General features: G+C 50.0%; 2 protein-coding genes across 3 annotated transcripts in view; both read left to right on the plus strand.

The window, feature by feature from the left end:
* Positions 1 to 156: 156 nt before the first annotated feature.
* Positions 157 to 9,795, plus strand: LOC311510806 (uncharacterized protein). The gene is made up of 3 exons (XM_084610800.1): positions 157 to 286; positions 2,381 to 2,611; positions 7,437 to 9,795. The coding sequence occupies exons 2-3, from the start codon at positions 2,581 to 2,583 to the stop codon at positions 9,044 to 9,046; spliced, it is 1,641 nt and encodes a 546-aa protein (XP_084466926.1). The 5' UTR covers positions 157 to 286; positions 2,381 to 2,580; the 3' UTR covers positions 9,047 to 9,795.
* A 7,129-nt stretch (positions 9,796 to 16,924) lies between these two features.
* The window catches only part of AKAP8L (A-kinase anchoring protein 8 like), a 41,215-nt gene continuing 35,193 nt past the window's right edge, over positions 16,925 to 22,946 (plus strand). Inside the window, exon 1 of one of the 2 annotated variants that reach the window (XM_084610798.1) lies at positions 16,925 to 17,055. In XM_084610798.1, the coding sequence (XP_084466924.1) occupies positions 17,043 to 17,055 (13 nt within the window). In that variant the 5' untranslated portion in view covers positions 16,925 to 17,042. The remainder of the gene's footprint in view (positions 17,056 to 22,946) is intronic. The other variant, XM_084610799.1, reaches the window with a different exon arrangement.

Genomic DNA, 22,946 nt, shown 5'->3' on the forward strand with positions numbered 1-22,946 from the left:
CACTTGGAGCCCTGTCCCTGGAAGCACAGCACTGTTCCTCGCATGCAGAAAAGGAAATTGGAACGAATGTGGATTTGTCCCTATTCCACAGCCAGCAGGGAAGAGTGCATCAGTCCCGCTGTGTCTGAGGCTATTGTACCCATCAAAGGGTAGAGCACAAGTCAGAGGTGCAGGGCGCCCAAACACAAAAGACTCAACGCTCTTGTCAACCCATGCCACCTACCTGCAGAGATCAAGAAAGCTTTCAACGCCTCCATCGCAAGACAGGAGTGCACCTCCTTTCCTGGTGAGTGCCCAGAACACATCCGTCAGGTAAGGAGGACAGTGCAGAGCCTGGATCTAGAACCAAACAGAAAAACATCAGACTAATACAAAGCCCTTATATCTAAGTGAGGCCCTAAGTCACCAGTCTTCCTGATGTTGTAGCAGAGCTTGGGGGTGGGGATCTGCCACTCAGTGGATTTCCCGGGGAACTGGTGTCTGGGATGCCCCACTTAGCGGAGCTCTCTCTAGGAGACCAGAAGAATCTCTGTGAAGCACTGCTCTGTTTGTTTCCAGTTGAAAGACCATGGAAACCTGGCCAGTAAATCCTGCTGTTCCCTACTGGTGCCTCCTTGATCCGTTTACAGATCAGAGTCCTGCAGTATAGGGTGGTGACAGAGCTATGGATTGGAATGGAAAGAGCTCTGAGTTCTCTTCTAATAGTCTGTTTTTAAGAACAGGTTAGACAAACACCTGTCAGGGATGCTGTCTGTTTAGCTGGTCCTGCCTCAGCACAGGGGGCTGGACATGATGAATTCTCAAAGTCCTTCCAGCCTGATACTGTTCTTGATCCTGAATTATAGCAATCTTCAGGACAAGAAGGTCCTAGACTCTTCAGGATGATGGGGTCATTCAGATCATGTCTGTTATAATAAACCACAGGGCTTTCCTGTGCCTTCATTTTATATTGTATTATTAAAAGCTATAGTGCATTGTCCTCATTTCTGGCTGGGAGGGAGCAGGGATAAGGAAGAGACAAGAGAAAACACGGGGCAAATCAAATCACTATCTTAGACGTATGTATATGAATACGAGAATTATGGGGAATAAGCAGGAACTTGAAATGGTAGTTAATAAACACAGCTATGACATAGCTGGCATTATAGAGACTTGGTGGAATATTGGTATACCAGGGTACAGCTTTCTCAGGGAAAAAAGATAGGAGATGTTGCTTTAAAATATATACACTTGTACTGAGGTTGTGATGGAAATAGGAGACATAAGAATGGCCATACTGGGTCAGACCAAAGGTCCATCCAGCCCATTATCCTGTCTGCTGACAGTGGCCAATGCCAGGTGCCCCAGAGGGAGTGAACCTAACAGGTAATGATCAAGTGAGCTCTCTCCTGCCGTCCATCTCCAACCTCTGACAAACAGAGGCTAGGGACACCATTCCTTACCCATCCTGGCTAATAGCCATTAAGACAGACCTGTTGAAAGTCTCTGGGTAAGAATAAAGGGTAAAAAAACAAGGGTGATGTCATGATAGGGGTCTACTACAGACCACCGAACCAGGAAGAAGAGGTGGATGAGGCTTTTTTTAAACAACTAACAAAATCATCCAAAGCACAGGACTTGGTGGTTTTGGGAGACTTCAAGTACCCAGACATCTGTTGAGGGGGGGGGGAAACACAGCACCGGGCACAGATTATCCAGCAAGTTCTTGGAATGTATTGCAGACAATTTTTATTTCAGAAGGTGGAGAAACCTACCAGGAGAGAGGCTGTTCTAGATTTGATTTTGACACAAATTCTCAACCAGTTCCTCTCTGTAAGTGGAAGGCAGCTTGGGTGAAAGTGATCATGAAATGGCAGAGTTCTTGATTCTAAGTAATGGTAGGAGGGAAAACAGCACAATAAAGATAATGGATTTCAAGAAGGCAGACTTTGGCAAACTCAGGGAATTGATAGGTAACATCCCATGGGACACAAGTCTAAGGGGAAAAAACAGTTCAAGAGAGTTGGCAGATTTTCAAAGAGACCTTATTAAGGGCACAAGAGCAAACTATCCCACTGTGTAGGAAAGATAGGAAGTATGGCAAGAGACCATGCTGGCTTAACCAGGAGATCTTCAGTGACCTGAAACTCAGAAGAGAGTGTTACAAAAAGTGGAAACTAGGTCCAATTACCAAGGATGAATATAAACAAATAACACAAGTATGTAGGCCAAGGCACAAAATGAGATTCAACTAGCTAACAACAAAGGGTATCAAAAAACATGCTACAAATACATTTAAAAGCAAGAGGAAGATCAAGGACTGGGTAGGCTCAATGAGGGGGAAGACAATAACTGAAAATGTGGAAATGGCAGAAGTGCTAAGTGACTCTTTTTGTTTCAGTTTTCACCAAGAAGGTTGGTGGTGATTGGACGTCTAACATAGTGAATGCCAGTGAAAATGAGGTAGGAGCAGAGGCTAAATTATGGAAAGAACAAGTTAAAAATTACTTACTCAAGTTAGGTGTCTTCAAGTCACCAGGGCCTGATGAAATACATCCCAGAATACTCAAGGAGCTGACTGCAGAGATATCGGAGCCACTAATGATTATCTTCAAAAAGTCATGGAAGACGGGTGAGATTCCAGAGGACTAGAAAAGGGCAAATCTAGTCCCAATCTATAAAAAAGGGAAATAGGGACAACCTGGGGAATTACAGACCAGTCAGCTTAACTTCAGTACCTGGGAAGATAATGGAGTAAATAAGCAATCATTTGCAAACACCTAGAAGACAATAAGCTAATAAGTAACAGTCAGCATGGGTTTGTCAAGAACAAATCATGTCAAGCCAAACTAAGAGTTTTCTTTGACAGGGTAACAAGCCTTGTGGATGGGGGGAAAGTGGTAGATGTGGTATATCTGGACTTTAGTAAGGTTTCTGATACTATCTCGCATGACTATCTCATAAACAAACTAGGGAAATGCAACCTAGATGAGTGATCCCCAAACTTTTTACCTCACACTCCCCTCTTACCCCTGTCCACATCCTCCTCTCCTCTTCCACCCCCCCCCCCCCCCCCAAAAAAAAAAAACAGACTGGGAGTGGGGCCAGTGCTGGGGTTGGACACAGGGCCACAAGTGGAGCCATGGCTGGCGGTGGAGCTGTGGCTGGGCCGGGAGCCAGGGGGCTACCCTTTATCAATAAATCAAGTGCTATGTGGAAGTGTTAGCAGGGAAGTTCCACTAAGCCAGCTGCTGTCCCCAGCAGTGTGTCACCTGCAGCATGGTTCTTGTTTTGTTCCCTACACTGCAACAGAAGCCCAAACAAAATAAACATGCCTGCATCATGTCCTGGAGCTTCCCACTGAAGCAACTTCCCAGCATCTTTAAGTTCACGCACGACCCCTCTACCTATCAGTCCTGCTACCACTGGGTCTTGCAGGCCCACTGAAAAACTCAGAGGGCTAATGAGCCCATCTCCGCCACCCAGCCTTCCTCAGGGCCCCCAGCCACAACCAGTTATGATTATTTCCCCCACCACAACACTGGGGCTGAGTCAAAGGGTAAGAGGTGATTTGTGAATGGTACCCCACAGGCTAGCCTCCTCACTACACAACGCTCTTCCCTCTCATCCCACAATCTGTTCTCTCCCTGTTCAAAGAACCATCCCACCCCAAATATAGTTCCCCCAATTCTCTTTCCCTCTGGAAAACCAATTCCTGCCACCACACAATAGACTCCAAAAATCACTTCCCACCCAAAAACAGGAATACATATTCCTTCCAGCACAATGAATTTCACAAGCCAAAAAACAAAAGAAAATCTAACGCATTTTCTAGCTAGATTACTTCCTAACTTTATAGGAGTTGAACTGCTTCCTTTCTTGATCTGTCCGCGGCAGAGGCATCACACAAAAGCCTTCCCCCCGCCAGATTTCAAAGTATCCTTGTCCCCTCATTGGTCATTTTGGGTCAGTTGCCAGCGAGGTTACCTTAGCTTCTTAACCCTTTACAGGTGCAGGGATTTTGCCTCTGGCCAGGAGGGATTTTATAGCACTGTATACAGAAAGGTGGTTACCCTTCCCTTTAATTTATGACAAGAGCAAAAACTACCTAGTACTGGATTATAACCCAACCAACCCTATTTTTACTCCAAGCTATTTGGGGACCCATTGTGCTGGGTGATCCAGTCTCAGTTTTGGGTCTCTAAGCAAGACACACAACATCATGGTTCTAACTTGACATTTGCAAACCATCACCCTGATGGTATGCAAGATCCCTTCCCTTAATGAATTGTCTATTTGTTTAAGCTCTGATTCTACCAAGATTTATGCAAATGCTCAATTTTCAGCCTACACAGTGTGGGAGGTTTTGGCAGGATTAGGGTCTTCACTTATAGTCTGTGCTTTGGAGAGCTTACCTCAACAGCTGCCAAATTTGGTACTGCTCCATGTGTGACATGTTATAAAAGTTATGTCACTGGTTAACTTGCATGCAATCATAAAATCCACCTTAATGCTAAATCCCTACAATTTTTAACTAGTGTATTTGTCATGTAAGACAGGAGAGGAAGAACACAAATTTCTTGAGAGCAATATCAACTTTTATTTTTAAAAACATTTCTAGTCTGTGGCTGGATTCCCCCTCCACCCCCTTATGGAATGAGAAATGCTGCAGTGGGGAAGCCATAACTAAATGGTTCTGAGTGGGGGGGAACACACCCAACAACAGCCCTGAACTCTAAAGACTACCTAAAGCCATCTTTTTCAAAAGTCAGCCACACATTCCAAAATCAAGAGATTATTTTAAAAGTCTTGTTATTCTTTAACTAATTATCCTGGGGTTCTTTTACTTGCCTCGCTAAGCGTTTAGGGGGTCACATTTTGACACTGGTGACTTCTGTGGCTCTTCTTCAAGCCCCAGCTCCTGGAGTCCAGTGATCACAGAGAAATCACAGATTTTACTTTAACCCAAGTGAGTGTCTGGCCCTGGCGTTGGCTGAGAAGCGCTGGAGAACCAGCCCTAAACGCACCCTTAAAGGCCCAGGCAGCAAGGGAAACCCCCCAGTATTGCTACTGTGATAAAGTGGCTGGATTGCTAGCCCTGGCTGTGATGGGCAAGCGACCCAGGCTGTCCTGCAGGAACAGGGCATGTGGATTGGTCCGGCCCCACATGCAGCTGGGAATGGGAGCGATACAACCGCAGAGCTGCTTAATCCTCCAGCGGCTAGAGAGGCTCAGAAGTGCCCTGTGTTAATGAGGGACTTCTCCCGAAGCGGGGCCAGGCTGAGGGGCTCCCTGCACCGCCTGCATGGGGTGAGTTGAGGGGTGCACTGTTCCACAGGGACCCCTAACCCAGTAAGCCTCAGGGCATCATGGGGGTGCAGTGCCCTGCAGGGACCCCCCAACCCAGCTAGCCTGAGGGCAGCACAGGGGTTTCACCGCCTTACAGGGACCCCCCCACACACCCACCTTGCACGGGGGTTGCAACGCCCTCCAGTAGCCCCCAACCCAGCCAGCCCCAGGGCCGCACAGGGGTGTGCACTGCCCTGCAGCACCGGGGTGATGTGGGGATGCACAGCCTAGCTAGGTCCAACAACTCAGCCAACTCCAGGGCAGCATGGGGGAAGGGTGGGGGAAATGTACAGTCCAGCAGGGCTCTCCCCTGCAACCCAATCAGCTAGCTGTATGGGAGAATGCTGGGGGGCAGTAAATGCACAGCCCAGTAGGGTTCCCCCAGCACAACCCCGCCAACTCCAGGGCCACATGGGGAGAAGCATGCACAGCCCAGCAGGGTATCCCAAACTAATTCTGGGGGTGCACAGCCCAGCAGCCTCTCACCCCATTCTGCCTTGTAAACCAGCCAGCTCACTCCATGGCAGCACAGGGAGAGGTAATATTAAAACAGGATCAAGCATAAACTTTTCTTTGATGCCTTTGTTGAAATGTAGATTTTTTTTAATCTACCCACTGATGACTGGGAGGAAAGAGGAACTGCAAAACAGACTGTTTGTGGCGGGGGGGGGGAGGGGGGAAAGAGGAATTTGCAAGAAAGTTTTGCTCTTCAGCCTTTAAGAGCACTCATGTTACAGGTGCTCTGTCCCCAGGTGTTCTGGGACTTGTAGTACCTATAGCTCATGTGTCGACAGGCTGAGAGCAAGGCCTGCTGAGATGAGAAGGCTATAAAAGCCAAGCCACTGTAGTAATGGGAGAAGGAGATCTTTTATGGGGCGAGCTGGAGGGGAGACGCTCTAGTTTTATCAATCCCAGCTGGATTTTTGGCGGTTGTCCCTCACTTCATCTATGCTCTCTGTTTTACTTCAGCTGCTCATCGGCTTTCCTTGCCTTTCCCCTCTAGACATGTTTGGGCAACACAGTGCTTGGTCTGTTTGTGTAGGCGGTTCAACTCACTCCTTCATCGGGGGTACAGTTGTGCCTCAGTTTCCCCCCCCACCCTCCATCAGTGACTGTTGTTATCCCCAACTACAAGTATTCAAAAACTGTCAGCTTCTCCCCCCCCCCCCCCCCCCCAAAAAAAAAATACCACGAATGACTTAAACATGAGATTTAAGAAAACAAAACCAGGTTTATCTGCCTTCTTGGTTTTGAGCTTCAGGAGGCACACAAGCACTCACATTTTCAAGCAGTTCTTTGCAGCCAGGAATGCAGGAAACCTCTCTGAAGAATTAAAGCGGAAATTCTCATGCAATCTCTTAATTCCAGCCAGTAGGGCTGACACCAAATATCACACAATAGAGGTCACTGGAGTTGGCAACATTGTGTCACACACACCCCCTCAGCTGTAGTTCCAAAGTAGCCTGACTTCCCAGGTCTTGGTTTTATTAATGGCCCAAAAGATACCAATACTTGCACAGGACACCCTCCCCCAATTCCAGCCACACTTTATCCTTATGCTTCTAGACTACAGTCTGCAGACAGTCCTGCCTCCTTTGGATCACAGTGGCCTTCACCTCTCAGCTACAGAGGCTCCCCTTAGCCCTCCCACTGGACTCTTATGACAGCCCTTTCACTTTGCTGAGCTGCAGGGAATTCTTAGCTTTCTCATCAGCCTACGCTCATAGTTCCAGACAGGTTCCTTCTCCAAGCTCAGGCCAGAAAAGACCTAACACCCATAGCTGCTCACCCCAGAAAAGAGCCCTTTCTCTACTACTACAGCAGCTTGGCTTTTTATCTGTCTAATCCCAACAGGCCTTGCTTTCAGCCAACTGTGACTGAGCCCTAGACCCAACAATTGCCAGAGTGCCTGGCTTTAAAGAGACAGAGGCCCTGTAATAAGCATGCCCTTAAAGTGACAGTGCTCTCTGTTAGGTCCAACAGCAAACCTTTTTTGCACATTCCCCTTTCCAATTTTTGCCCTCAAAAATTCTTGTGTTGCAGCTCTTCTTTCCTCCCAACCCAGGGGGCAAGTGAGTGAGTGATGTCTGGATTCTCTTTTATTCCAGCAGATGGGAACATGAGTGAGAAGGAGGTGGAGAGCCCTCTGCAGGGATGTCCTGAGGAAGGGAGTAGACCCAAAGGGTACATCCCCTGGGAAGTGGGCTCAGAAAGTCCTGGCGGGTCAGAGTTGCTGGGGGGCAATGACAGAGAGCAGCAGCCGCTGGGCAGATCCCCGCCCTGGGAGAGAGGGCTCCAATCCAAGGAGAAACGCTACAACTGCACTGACTGCAACAAGAGCTTCAGCCAGAGCTCCCACCTCATCCGGCACCAGGGCACCCACACGGGCGAGCGCCCCTACAAGTGCTCTGACTGTGGGAAGAGCTTCACCCAGAACTCCAACCTCGCCCAGCACCAGCGGGTGCACACAGGCGAGCGCCCCTACCAGTGCCTCGACTGTGACAAAAGCTTCACCCAGAGCTCCCACCTGACGGAGCACCAGCGTGTGCACCAGGGTGTCAAGCCCTACAAGTGCACCAACTGCAACAAGAGCTTCAGCCAGAGCTCCCACCTCCTGCGCCACCAGGGCATCCACACAGGCGAGCGCCCCTACAAGTGCCCTGACTGCGGAAAGAGCTTCAGCCAGAACTCCAACCTCGTGCAACACCAGCGCATCCACACGGGCGAGCGCCCCTACAAGTGCGGAGAGTGTGGGAAGAGCTTCAGCTGGAGCTCCAACCTCATTGAGCACCAGCGCGTGCACACAGGCGAGCGGCCAGACAAGTGTCCCGACTGTGGGAAGAGCTTCACCCGCAGCTCTGCGCTCATCCAGCACCGGCGCATCCACAAGGGGCTGAGACCCTACAAGTGCACACAGTGCGGGAAGAGCTTCAACAAGAGCTCCCACCTCATCCGGCACCAGGGCACCCATGCCGCTGGAGAGTTGGCCTGCACGTGTACCAGCTGTGGGAAGAGCTTTACCCAGAGCATCCAGCAGAGGCCACGACCACATCACTGTGCTGACTGTGAGACACGCTTCTCCCGCATTGCCGGCAGCCAGCCACGAGCTGATGTGGCAGTGAAGCCCTACAAGTGTGGGGAGTGTGGTAGAAGCTTCGGGCGCAGCTCGTATCTGGTGCAGCACCAGCGCATTCACACGGGTGACAGACCCTACAAGTGCGGGGACTGTGGAAAGGGGTTCGGGGTCAGTGCCCACCTCACCCGGCACCAGCTCAGCCATGCAGGTGACCAGCCCTACCGATGTCCCCAGTGCGGAAAGACCTTTGGGGAGAGCGCAAAGCTGTTGAGCCACCGGCTGAGCCACGCGGGCGAGCGCCCCTACCAGTGCCCTGACTGCGAGAAGAGCTTCTGCAAAAGCTCCCACCTGGTCAGCCACCAGCGCACCCACACTGGAGAGCGGCCCTATCGCTGCACCATCTGTGACAAGAGCTTCTGCCAGAGCTCCCACCTCATCCGGCACCAGGGCACCCACACAGGTGAGCGCCCCTACAAGTGCTCTGACTGCGGGAAGAGCTTCACCCAGAGCTCCAACCTTGCCCAGCACCAGCGCATCCACACGGGGGAGCGCCCCTACCAATGCAGTGACTGTGGGAAGAGCTTCAGCTGGAGCTCCAACCTCATAGAGCACCAGAGAACCCACCTAGCACAGAAACCCTGAACATGGGCCGGGCCAACGTGTCTGTTTCCTGAGCAAGCTCCCAACACTGCAGTAAACAGCATGGGGCCAGCAAGACACTTAATAGGGGGAGAAATTACTGAGTGTACAATGCCAAAGACTAGAAACCCTCCCCAGGAGTTAGACTTCTTCATACTGCCAGCGGCGGCTGCCTACCCCAGCCTCGCCTGTTGCAATATCCAGGAGATGATCCCACTTGCCACAAGAGCTAAGGAACCTGTAATAAGGCAAGTCTAAGGGGGTCTAACTTATGCATTCTTTCAACCTCATATGGACAGGCTGTCTACATAGACAGTGGGAGACAGAATGCAGGCCATTTCAGTCCCATGGGCAGCTCCCTAGCATTTGTTCCCTCTTTTTGTCTGTTCTGGCCAGACTCCATCCCAGGATTTTAGTTCCTCTTGGATACCTAGATTTTAGTCCCATTTTTTTAAATTTTTTTTTAATACTGTTATTAATATTTAAGATTTAATATCTGTTATTTCCTGTTGTATTGCAGTGTCTCTCCATATGAAATAAAACCTGCTCCAGCATACCCATTTTCCATCCTAGTGTCCCATTTCAGATGCCGTGTCTTATAACAGTTGTGTGTCTGTCTAGCCTCCAGCTGGGATTTATTATGGGTTCTCCATCTGTGTTCCCACAAAAGTTTTTCCTGTGATCACTGAAGATGCAGCTGCTCTTTTCAGGGGGCAATATTTAGTCTAAGGTCCAAAGGCATTTGCTCATAGACTGGCTTTACAGCTCTTTCCATCCTACCTTGTCAAGGCTAGAATATTTTTCTTAAAATTCCCTACATTTCATAGATTCTAAGGCCAGAAGGGACCATTATGATCATCTGGTCTGACCTCCTGTTTAACACAAGCCATACAACTTCCCTGAAATAATTCCTCCAGCAGAGCTTTTATAAAAACATCCAATCTTGATTTAAAAATCGTCAGTGACGGAGAATCCACCACAACCCTTGGTAAACTTAATTTTCTCTCTCTCTTAAAAATTCATGCCATATTTCCAGTGTGAATTTGTCTTGCTTCAAGTTCCAGACATTGGATGGTGTTAGACCTTTCTCTGATTGTAGAGCCCACTAATAAATAGTTCCCCATATAGGTACTTATAGATTGTAATCAAGTCACCCCTTAACCTTCTCTTTGTTAAGCTAAAAAGATTGAGCTCCTTAAGTCTATCACCATAAGGCAGTGGTTCTCAAACTTTGTGCTGGTGACCCCTTTCATATAGCAAGCCTCTGAGTGCGGACCCCCCCTTATAAATTAAAAACACCTTTTTATATAGGTAACACGATTATAAATACTGGAGGCAAAGTGGGGTTTGGAGTGGATGCTGACAGCTCGTGATCCCCATGTAATGACCTTGCGACCCCCTGAGGGGTCCTGACCTCCAGTTTGAGAACCCCTGCTATAAGGCATGTTTTCTAATCCTTTAATCATTCTTGTGGTTCTTCTTTTAACCCTTTTCCGGTTTATCAATATCCTTCTTGAATTGTGGGCACCTGAACTGGACATGGTATTCCAGTAGTTTTTGCAGGGATGGGTGGTGACAGGCATTAGCATTTTAATCACTGTGTCATCTAAACCTGAAGCCAGTGTACACTGGTGCTGCCGCGATTGGAGCTGCACTGGAAGTAGTAACTGCAACTCATTTTAAGAAAACAATCATAGAAATGTAGGGATGGAAAGAACCTCTAGAGTTCATCTAGTCCTGCCCCCCATGCTGAGGCAGGATTAAGTATACTTAGACCACCCCGGGCAGGTGTTTGTCTAACCTGTTCTTAAAAACCTTCAATGACAGTGATTCTATAAAGACAATAAGGAGTCCGGTGGCACCTTAAAGACTGACAGGTTTATTTTCGTGGGTAAAAATCCCACCTCTTCAGATGCATGGAGTGAAAATTACAGATGCAGACATAAATATACTGACACAAGAAGAGAAGGAAGTTACCTCACAAGTGGAGAACCAGTGTTGACAGGGCCACTTCAGTCAGGGTGGATGTAGTGCACTCCCAACAATAGATGAGGGGGTGTCAATTCCAGGAGAGGCAAAGCTGCTTCTGTGATGAGCCAGCCACTCCTAGTCCCTATTCAAGCCCAAATTAATTGTGTTAAATTTGCAAATGAATTTTAGTTCTGCTGTTTCTCTTTGAAGTCTGTTTCTGAAGTGTGTTTTTTTTTTTGTTCAATTATAGCTACTTTCAAATTTCTTACAGAATGTCCTGGAAGATTAAAGTGTTCTCCCACCAGCTTTTGTATGTTACCGTTCCTGATGTCCAATTTGTGTCCATTTATTCTTTTACGTAGGGACTGTCCGGTTTGGCCAGTGTACATGGCAGAGGGGCACATGGCACATGATGGCATATATAACGCCTCTGATGGCGTGGTTGATGTGGTTGGGTCCTCTGATGGTGTCGCTAGAGTAGATATGGGGATAGAGTAGCCAACGAGGTTTGCTACAGGGATTGGTTTCTCAGTTAGTGGTTCTGTGGTGTGGTGTGTAGTTGCTGGTGAGTATTTACTTCAGGTTGGGGGTCTGTCTAAGCGAGGACTGGCCTGTCTTCCAAGGTCTGGGAGAGTGAGGGATCGTTTTCCAGGATAGATTGTAGATCGTTGCTAATGTGTTGAAGAGGTTTTAGCTGGGGGCTGTACGTGATGGCCAATGGTGTTCTGTTGTTTTCCTTGTGGGGCCTGTCTTGTAGTAGGTGATTTCTGGGTACCCGTCTCACTCTGTCAATCTGTTTCCTCACTTCCCCAGGTGGGTATTGTAGTTTTAAGAAGGTTTGGTAAAGATCTTGTAGGTGTCTGCAAATTTAACACCATTAATTTGGGCTTGAATAGGGACTGGGAGTGGCTGGCTCATCACAGAAGCAGTTTTGCCTCTCCTGGAATTGACACCTCCTCATCTATTGTCGGGAGTGGACTACATCCACCCTGATCGAATTGGCCCTGTCAACACTGGTTCTCCACTTGTGAGGTAACTCCCTTCTCTTCTTGTGTCAGTATATTTATGTCTGCATCTGTAATTTTCACTCCATGCATCTGAAGAGGTGGGATTTTTACCCACAAAAGCTTATGCTCAAATAAATCTGTTAGTCTTTAAGGTGCCATCGGACTCCTTGTTGTTTTTGTGGATACAGACTAACAGGGCTACCCCCGATACAGTGATTCCATAACCTTCCTCAGTAACCTGTTCCAGTACTTAGTTAGAACGTTTTCCCTTCTAGCTAATCTTAATCTCCCTTGCTGCCGATTAACCCGATTCCTTCTTGTCCTACCCTTGGCACACATGGAGAACAGATGACACCGTCCTCTTTATAAACTTTTACATGTTTGAAGACTGTTGTTGTGTCCCCCCTCAGTCCTCTCTAAACATGTCAAATTCTTTCAACATTTCCTCACAGGTCATATTTTCTAATGCTCTGATAATTTTTTTTGCTCTCTGGATTCTTCAATTTGTCCACTTCTTTCTTAAAGACTGGACAGAGTACTCCAACTTAGACCTCACAAGGGTCAAGCAGAATGGAGCAATTACCTCCCATGTCTTACATACAACACTCCTACTAATACACCCCAGAATGACATTGGTCTTTTTTGCAACAGCATCGCATTCTTCACCCATAATCAATTTGTGATCCGTTATAAGCACCAGCTTCTGGAGTCGTTATTCTGTGAAAATTATAGCCTTTTTTTTTAAAGTCAGTTTCTAGCCCTTGTGGTTGCAGAGAAAAAGTGAAAAATGCAAAAAGCTAAAACACGAGAACTCCCAAACATTCTTTTTTTTTAATCTCATGGTTTTTTGGGAGCCTGACTCATGATTTTTGAACCCCTGGGGCTGACCATTCATAGCTATCAATTTTAAGGCCAAAAGCAACCATAATGATTATCTAGTCTGACCTGCCTAGCACAGGCCAGTTATTTACCATCACTTCTGTTTAAACTATGACATCTAGTCATTGATAAAAAGTCTCCAAGTGATAGAGAATCCACCCTATCCTGGGGTTAGTTATACCAATTGTTTAATTCACCTCCTAGTAGACATTTGCATTTTATTTCTAGCATGAATTTGGATAGCTTTAGCTCCCAGCTATTGCATTTCCGTCTGCCCTCCTCTGTCAGAAATATCCCCCTGGATGTGCTTATAGACTGTGATCCAGTCACCCTTACCTTTGATAAGTTACATAAACTGAGCTCCTTCAATCTCTCACTTTCCACTTTCCTACTCCTACTCAACATCCCTCTGCTTATACAGGAGCTCTCTGAGACTATGCCTTTGCTCGAGCTAACTCCTCTGGAGTTAGACTAGTTTGAGTGAGAGCAGCTACAGTGTGAAATAAAATTGGAGCTGCAGAGTGATTGGATTACTGCACAGAGTGATTGGGTAGGTCTATATGGGAGCTGGAGGTGTAATCTCCAGCTGAAGTAGACATACCCACCCTAGTTCATGGTAAAAATAGCAATGCAGCTGCACCTACTGAGGCTCTGGGGGAAGCCTACCCACAATCAACAGCCCCTCCTCCTAGCCTCAGGGGAGGAGCTACCCGGCCCAGGTCTCAACTGAATGTGGGGGACAACAAATGAAAAAACAGGGACAGGAATGAGGGTCACAGAGTCAAAAGCAGGGGTCCAGAGGGGGACACCAAACAGAGAATGCTGGACAGCACCCACTGCTCCTCAAAGGAACTGTGCCTTGAGACGTGACTTCAGGGACAAACGGAAATAGGCCCCACAGCCACAGAGCATTTGCACATCTAGCTTTCTCCTCCTGGTATGGCGTTTGGCCAACGCCAGGAGGAGGTTAAGGTGAGGAGGTCTCGCAACTTCATAGGGCCACAGGTGGGGTATGCATATATTAGGAGACGAGGGGGAAAGTGTGGCTCAAGTGTGAGGAGGTGGTTCAGGAGGAGCCAGAAAAGGGGCTGCAATCTGGCACACTCAAGGTAGATGTTCGCCAGCATCTCCCCCTCAGCGCAGAAGGAGCAGGTGTCAAGGGAGGTGCTGAACTACACGTGCTCAAGGCTCTGTGAAAGAGCTGCCAAATAATATCCTGGGTGTGTAGTGGGACCAGGGTAGAATACAGAATACAAGGTGGAATACACCGGCATTCCTCACCCTCCGTGGGTGGCAGGAGGTCCCGGGTGTTTGGGTGAGACATGAGGGTGAGGAAGTGATGGGTGTGGAGCAACTGTTCCTTAGGCGCAGTTCACAGGTCACGCAGCGTGCTTAGGTGATGCAGCCAGGGAGGCTTGCGGGGGCAGGGGCCTGATGGTGTGGTCTGGAGGGCCAGAGGTGAGGGGTGGACAGAGAGCATCCTCCCACCAGGCCCACTTGAGGAAATCACAAGAGACAGGTAGTAATGCTGCCCTCGCTTCCTGGAGTATACACTGGGAGATGCAAGGGGTGAAGAGCCCTATGTGCCTGCTGAGCACCCAAGGGTCCACCCAGTCCCTCCGGTTGTGTTCTCCTGGATCTCCAATCCTGGTGATACCAGTCAGAACCAACCTCCAGTACACCGAGGGGGACTCCACCACCTGCACACCGAGATAGGGGTTGTTTACCAGCGACTCCATAAGGAGGTCCTCCCCTTCGGTGGCCACCGCGGACCTGGTCATTGAGACTAGCTTTGCGGTCCTGGTAAAAGACTGGCAGTTCATAGAGGTCTCGCGGGAGACCCTTCATATGGAGGTAGAAGAGCTGCTAGTCATAGCAGATCCCTGGGAGGCAGCAGAGGAAGGCATGTGCCAAGCAGTGTAGCTGCAGCTGCATGGGCAAGGGGTCTGGTTAGCCGCCTCAAGTACAATCCTGTCTGAAAGCTTGGGTATGTACATGGGGCAGCTAACCCGTGCTGCCATAGCTACACTGCTGTTTTTACCATGCTAGCTCAATCAGAGTAAGGGTTGCCATCTGTCCAGGACTGTCCATTTTTTTAAGTAGCTGTCCTGGGAAATCTGTAAGTTGTCCCAAGACACTGAAAGTCCTGGCTTTTGTCACTCATGTTCCCCGGCTCTTAGCCAGTCTTTCCCTTCAGGTTACCCCTCTGAACAAGGAGCCACCCTTGGTTTGGTCTCTGGACAAGTCCCTTTAAATCCCTGCCAGAGCCCTGCCACCGCTACCCCTGGCATTTAAAGGGATGCATTTAAAGGCAGGCATTTAAAGGGATGGGGGCTCCGGCAGCTGCTACCACAGCAGACCCCGAGGCCCTTTAAAGCTCTGCCAGAGCCCAGAGTCCCAGGTAGCGGTGGCAGCTGGGAGCCCTCAGGGCTCCTCAGTGATTGAAAGGGGCCGTGGCTCTGCTGCCATAGCAGCAGCTGGAGCCCTGGGCCCTTTAAATTGCCCCGGGGCTCCCAGCCACCTCTGCAGCTGGTAGTTGGGGGGGTGGGGGGGTGATTTAAAGGGCCTGGGGCTCCCAGCCACCACTACCACAGCTGGAGCCTTGGGCCCTTTAAATCAAGATTTGACAGCTGCACTACCCCATGTCAGGATTTAAAGGGCCCAGGGATTTAAGGCCCTGCCTCTCCAGCCTGAGATGCAGGCATTCTCAGACCTAGCATGAGGGGGGATGAGGGCCCATCAATGGCTCGGCGGGGGAACACAGGACTTGGTCCAGGTACGCGAGGTCCACAGTTGGTGTGGCAGGGGAAAGTGGAGCCAGGTCTGGGCCAGCAGGGCCTACAACTGGCTTGATGAGGGAAAGTAGGACTGGGTCTGGGCATGTGGGGCCCGTTGAGGGCTTTGTGGAGGAAAGTAGGGCAAGGGCCTGGTCTGCAAGACCCATCTCTGGCTTGGCAGGGGCACAGGTGGCTGGGCCCCACCCTGCAAGGCCCCTTGACGGCTAAGTGGGGGAAGACGGGGCCATAGCCTGCGTATGTTCAGCCCACAGCTGGCTCAATCGGAGAAGATAGGACTGGGACCGGGTCCGGACTGCAGGGCCCAGCGATGGCTTAACGGGGAAGGTGCGACTGGACGCCGGTGGCTGGCTCGGCGGGGGAACGCGGGGCCAGGCCCGGTTATGGGCGGGGTCTCTCTGCCGGGGGAGGCAGGACAGGCCCGCTCCTCAGCACGTTGGCAGTCGCCGGGGGAGCGCAGCGAGCGGCACCAAGCCTCCCCCGGCCGCTGGGGTGCCCGCCCCAGTCCCTGTTCGTGCGGCTGCCGGGCTGGGGATCCCGCCCCAGAGCAGAAGCCTCCGTGTGAAGGGGCTGCACGTTGCGCTGACGCCGCTGTGTCCCGCCCCGAGGGGCCAGGCGCCGCCACCCTCGGGGTGCGGCCTGGGCGCGGCCAGGCTCCAGCCGGCTGCTCTCCACAGCTCGGGAGCCCGGCTCGGGCCTCGGGCCGCCTGGCGGGGTGAGCCCCGGGGGCAGGGCCCGGCTCGGGCCGCCTGGCGGGGAGGCTTTGACAGCCGTACCGCCCCATGTCCCTGCGGAGACACCGTAGCCTCGCCAGCCTGGGTTGGGTCCCCGCCCGCCGACCTGCCGCCGTACCTAAGGTGAAGCGGCTCAGCGTACAGCCGAGCCTGCCTCCTGCTGACCAACCAGAGAGCAGGATACTGCCCCTGACATTGCTTCCTGATCGATAGTTATCTTGGCCAATCCCCCCTCTTTGCTTTGGCGTGTAATGACTGACAAATAGCCTGACCAATGAGCTGTTAAACTCATTTCGATTGACGTTAATGTCCGCCTTTCGTATTTGAAGAGGTTCTTGATTGACATTTGTCCACCCTATGGAAAGTAAGAGTGATTTTGATTGACGGCTTTTTCTTCTAATGGCAACAGAGCACAGCGGGAAATTTCTCTGGTGGACAGGGAGGGAGGCGGTGCGTGGCAGGCCCGGCCACCAATGACTTGCAGGTGGGCGGAGCAGCGCGTCCAATGCGGTCGGGAGGCGGGGCTGGACAGCTGCCGTTACCGTCTGTCGCAGGAGGCAGCCGCGGGCCGGGGTGAGTGTGTGAGGTGAGCGTGGGACGTGGAGCTGCTGTCATGAGCTACTCAGGTGAGAGGCTGCCGGGGCCGGGCTCTCGGGGAGGGGGGTTCTGCGCTGCCCCTCCTCCCCCGTCCCTCCCCGCGGCCTGCGGGCCTTGCTCCGAGCTCTCCCCGTGCCCTCGGCGCCCCGGGGCGGGCCTGGACGCGGGCGAAGGGCTGGCCCAGGAGCTCGCTCCTTATTGCGCACCGCCTCCGCCGTGGGGCTGGGGGGACGGCGGGTGGGGACCTGACCGTCGCTTTCCACCCGCCGCATGAGCGTGGGGCTTGTGGGGGCCCGGCCGGTTCTGACCCCGGCCCCATAGCACAGAGCTGTCCTAGATCTGCAGGGGGGGCCGCCGCCACTGACCCCGACCCCCTACTGCATGGCACGGGGCCTGAAGGGGTTGGAGCTGGCGGACCCTGACAGCCTACCGCAAACATGGCCTGGGGCCTTGGGGTGGGGCTGGCCCTGATCCCGATCCCCTGTTGCACGGCATGGCATGCGGGTGGCACTGGCCCTGACCCCCCTGCTGCATGGCATGGTATGGGGGTTAGCACGGGCTCCAAGGGGGAGGAGGGCTGGCACTGGTCCTGATCCCTGCTGCGTGGCATGGCACAGCACGGAGATCAGCACTGGCTCCGACCCTCTGGCGCATGGCACCGTGTGGGGCCTGGTGGGGGGCTGGTGCGGGGCCTGGTGGGGTGTTGGTGCTGACCCTGTCCCCCTATTGCACAGCGTGGGGCCTAGTGGGGCACTGATCCCCTCCCCCTACCACACAGCATTACAGGGGGCCTGATACTCCCCATACACACATTATCTCCACCACACAGTGTGTTACGGAGTTTGGGGGGTGTGTGTGTCTGGCACTGACACACACACACACACGCATACATACCTCATCCCCATTGTGTAGCACTCTGTGTGGAGGGCTGGCAGTCAACATGCACACACCACACAACAGAATTGCCTGACACCTTCCAGGGATGGGGGGATTCTGCCCCTGACACCCCCACATACACCACCAACCATCCTGCATTACATGGGTTTTGGACATATGGGAAGATATACAAGGGGAGGAGGGACACACACACACCATTACAACAGGTTCTGGGGGGATGTAGTAACCAGGAGGAGGAGTTGGCTCTGCTATCCTGCCATACATAACATTGAATAGGCCTCTGGTAAAGGGGGTATAATAACTAGAGTAGAAGCTGACGTGGTTTCCCCTTGTATACAGCATTGCATTGGCGTGAGTATGTGTGTAATAATTAATGATGGAGAGGGAAACCCAGCATTGGTAATATTCTCTGTCAGCTGTGAGTTTTGGAGACTGTGAGGGTAAAGGTGGAACTGATTATACCCTTAGCTTACTGTCACTGCATCATCTTGGCAATGATGGATGATGGAAGGAATTTACACTGCTTCCTCACATACACTCACCATTGCTTGAAGGAATGGGGTATGATAAGGGTGGAGAAGGTGATGGTGATATTTTCTCTCCTTTCCCCCTCACACTATTGCATGGCTTTGGAGGGCATGTAATAAGGAAGGAGAAGAAGTTGGCACCAATATCCCTGGCTGATGAGCTCGGGGGAGGGTGGGGGAATAAGCAGGATAAAGCTGGCACAGATTCTTCCCTTTCCCCCTGCATCTGATGAGCTCGGGAGAGAGAAATTGAGATTTATACCCAGCTAGGGTGACAAGGCATGTGGGATTCTGCATATGAGAGGGGGCATCAATCCCTGCTTCTCCTACCCTCTGCTGAAACAAAGGAAAAGGTAGTTGAAGTTGTCCTTTGAGAGCCTCGGGTATTCGGCTGGTAGCCCAGAATTTGCAGCTTTGCTGCTTTTTGCTACAGGTTTGAGATTTTTTTTCTTCCTCAGTGTGGTTGCAATTAACTGCCTTTGGGTGCTGGGTTACACGTTTTGCATTAAATAAAATGAGAGAGGTTGTGGGAGGAGGCAGGGAAAGTACTAACCTTAGAGCTCAGATTCAATAATACTGTACTGCTAAAAGACTATTAATCTAGCTATGAAATTTGCCTTATTCTGGTATACTCAATTGTATGTGGAATGTTCAGAACGTTACCTTCCAATACAATGTGTGCAATTTGGACAAATTAATAGTATAATTAGGTTTGTAACTCCTGCTTTGCTTGACACTTTTGTGTCTAAATATAAGGGGTTCACCTTGATCAGTGGTGAAAATCTCTCACTTATCAAGACCCATACCTCAACTGTGCACTGTGATAGCTGGCCACTGTATTGCTCCCTTTCTTCCCCAAGGTGGCAGCCTGTTCAATGCTGTGCAGGTATAGGAACGATTCTCAGCCTTAGGGTCATGGAACTGCTATCATTTTCTACAGACTCTAAGGCTTAATGTAAAAACTGTTTCCATTTATTATGGTTGTGAAGGACCTTCTGAATACAAATTGCTCCAGTTATTAGGTTTATTCTATCTATCTTGTAGGGGAAAGTTGTACTTCGTTATGGACAATGTTACAAATAATTTTTGCTTGATGTATTTTTAAATATTAAATGATTGAGTTCACATGCATTGACTGTAATAACTGATTTCAGTCATCCATAACATAACTAGAGGGTCATAGAATTTGTTGCTTCTGTATGTCCAGCTCATAACATGCACCTGCAGCTGATTGTATCCCTCTTTCTCCCCCCACAAGTTCCCTGAATGCCACCCTCACATTCCCCTCTATTTTAGTCTCTGTAACCCACCCTCAAACTGGGGGTTCTGAGTGTGTTCCCCTGCGGCTCTGGGTGCCCTCCCCTCTCTACCATAGGTGAAAGAACTTGCAAAAGCAAACTGCTAGCTCTTTTCATTGCTGAAACAGCACAAAAGGTTCTGGGATGTGGCATTACAGAAGGAGAAGTGGTTGGTTTGGGGGGTCATCAGTGGATAAAAGTTAAGAATCCCTATTAAGTAGTATGGTAAAGAGCTTTGATGTGGTGTATATTGGAAGGAACTATAGAAGTTTTGCTTGTCTATTATACAGTTTGTAGGGAAAGTCTTATTTTTATAGAAATAGGGTAAAAGTGATGTGAAGCATGTAGCCCTCCTCAAAACAAGAATGCATTTTATATTGGGAGATGAAGGTTTTCAGGATGTACTCCTTGACTGCAACCTTGTAGGCTGTTGCAAATATTAAGAATATATGTTACTTGAGGCTTTCTCCGTTTTCATTTTTGTGGAATTAGAAGCCTTAATCTGAGGTCTGTATTAATGCTTGTATGGATTATAGGATTATTTCTTGAGGAGGAGGTGGGGGTAGGGGTAGAACATAGTAATGGCTCGATATACATACGTTTTTTTATCATTGTTCACCTAGAAAACACATTAATGTGATGAGTATCCATTGCAAAATAGATGCCCATATTAAAATTAAAAAACCAAAAAAAACAACTAAATAGCTCAGCCCTGGAAGAATGTGTGCAGACTTTGAAGCTAGATGAATGTGGCATAACAGAAGAAATTGGTTGACTTTGGGAACTGTGGTTGACTTTGGGAATTGGGTGCCAGAAATTGCCAGCTACGAACACAGACGGAGCAGGAAGGGTATGCTGATGCAATTACTTGTGTGCAAAAGTGTGTGGTCAGAGGTGTGATGAGACCAGACTGGGGTTTCTTGCACTTAATTCACCAGTCTTCATCTAATACAGTTACTTTTTGATGTTTCTGGCCTTGTGAAATGAGTGGAGTGTGGTGTTGGGATGGATGATGGACCTGGCCCTATATCCAGGTTCTACTCAAATCTTCCAGAAATATAACTTAAGGTATGTCTAGGCTACAGTTTAGCCCTGTTGTAACTTGAGTTGTTGGTTGCCCTTCTGTTCCCTTTCCTGCAGTATATTATGTTTATAGTCATTCAGTTTCTCTGTACAGGTGATTCGATTAGCAGAAAAGTTAATAAGATTCCATTATCTGTTCATATATCTGTGGTTAAATGATTCTTTGGTAAAGGATTCTACGTAAATGTTTTGCATATATAAGAGGCATGACTTACAGCTTAATACGTTCTGTATTAACTTCTGTATCTCTGATATAAAGTGGCTTAAAACATACCCAGACATGTACAAGAAGCAAAGGTAAAGCAAAACCCTCCTATCTTTGTACTGGAAGTAGGCATTATATCTCTGTTCCTTATCTTTAGAAGAACCAAGACTACACCTCTATGTAACTCCATTCTTGAATGGAGTTGTCTGTTTAAAATTGGTATCATCTAGTGTGAAGTCTTCAGTTTCTAACTAAAGTTCTCAGTGACTTGATGGTAACTTTAAGAGGTGAGCTCACTTTGTATGTGGCACCTGTTGAGGTGTGTGTAATCTTGAGGAGTCACCTTTCTGTACCAGCATCAAACAGAAGCATGTCAGTCAGCCTCTTGCAGGGCTAGAAATGCAGCACTATTGCTGATGTAGGAAAATGCTAAAACTAGTCAGGAAACTTGTGTATTCTAGGTTCTAAGAGGAGACAATAATGCCAGTTTTAAAAAGCTTTTGGCTCATTTAGCAGGTCCTCAAGTAAACCATGTTTGAAGCACTTGGAGGAGAGGAAGGTGATCAGGAACAGTCAACATGGATTCTTCTTCCGAGCGATTGCTCATGTGTATTCCACAATACGTGTGCGTGCTTGCCATGTGCACCAGTGCTGGAAGCTTTTCCCCAGCAGTACCCGTAGTGGGGAGCGCCCTAGCGACCCCTGGAGTGGCGCTTCCATGGTGTGGTATGAGGGGAGCTGCACGCTCCCCCCACCCTCAATTCCTTCTTGCTGCCAGTGAAGGTGCATCGCAACTACTCTGCTCCAGCTTCGTTGTAGCTAGTCTCCAGAACTGCTTGTTCATTCAGTGTTAATACCTGTAGTTAGTTAGCTGATCAGTTATTAAGAGAGCCTGGGCTGGGGCATTCCTCATGCCCCGGGTTTTAAGTCATGCGACACTTGTAGGCGATCTGTGCCAAGGAGTGACCCGCACACAGACTGTTTACGCTGTTTGGGAGAAATCCATATCAGCGATCGTTGCAAGATTTGCAGGTTGCTCAAGCCTCAGACTGAGAGAGAGAGAGACATTAGACTCCAGGCCATTCTGATGGAGTCGGCGCTGATCCCAACTCCGGCGCGCCGCCCCGAGCCGGCACTGGGCACTGTGGTGTCAGTCTGTGACAACCCTCCGGCGCCTTCGACCAGTCCGTGGGGCACAAGAAGGCCAAAAAGACAGCTTCTTCGCAGTGGCACTGAGGTAAACCCAAAGCAGAGGCAAGACCCATATTGGGCAGTCCTCTATCCCCTCTGGCCTCTAGGCCTCCGACTCACGTAGAGCGCAGTAGCCCGGCTGCTTCGGACCAGGCCTCCCTGGACGTCCAGATGCCCTCCATGCCAAAGGCCCTGCGGGCAGCCCAGGATCTCATGTACATGCCTGTGCCAGGAGCACCACCGATATCAGCCCCACGCTCCAGGGGCAAGCCACTGCTGGGATCTCCGCAGTCACACCTGGCTTGGTACCGGTCTTGGTCCAGGGAACGTTCCCGACCCCGTTCATCACCCAGCAACCGTTCAGGGCAACGTCCATGTGGATCGCCCTCAACTCCCACCAAACAGTCTGGTTGAGTTCCATCTGACTGAGACTTGTGGCACCGCTCCACTTTTGAGCTGTCGCGGGTCCGCCCATCAGAGTCAATTGCAGAGCAGCTGCTACCGACGGTACTGGTCCTCCACATCGAGATTGCGGTCCCATGCTCGACGTTGCTCCTGGCACTCCTTGTCCCAGGACAGCGGCAGGTGATACACCAGCCCGGCCTCCATTCGAAGCCGCCCATCCATGAGCCAGACCGAACAACTGGGCCTACCGAACAACTGTAGCACCGTGGCCAGGACAGTGGTACCAGTGGGCACCGTGGCCCCCAACGCAGCCC

This window comes from Lepidochelys olivacea (genome assembly GCF_965140295.1).
Source record: "Lepidochelys olivacea isolate rLepOli2 genome assembly, chromosome: 20".
NCBI lineage: Eukaryota > Metazoa > Chordata > Testudines > Cheloniidae > Lepidochelys > Lepidochelys olivacea.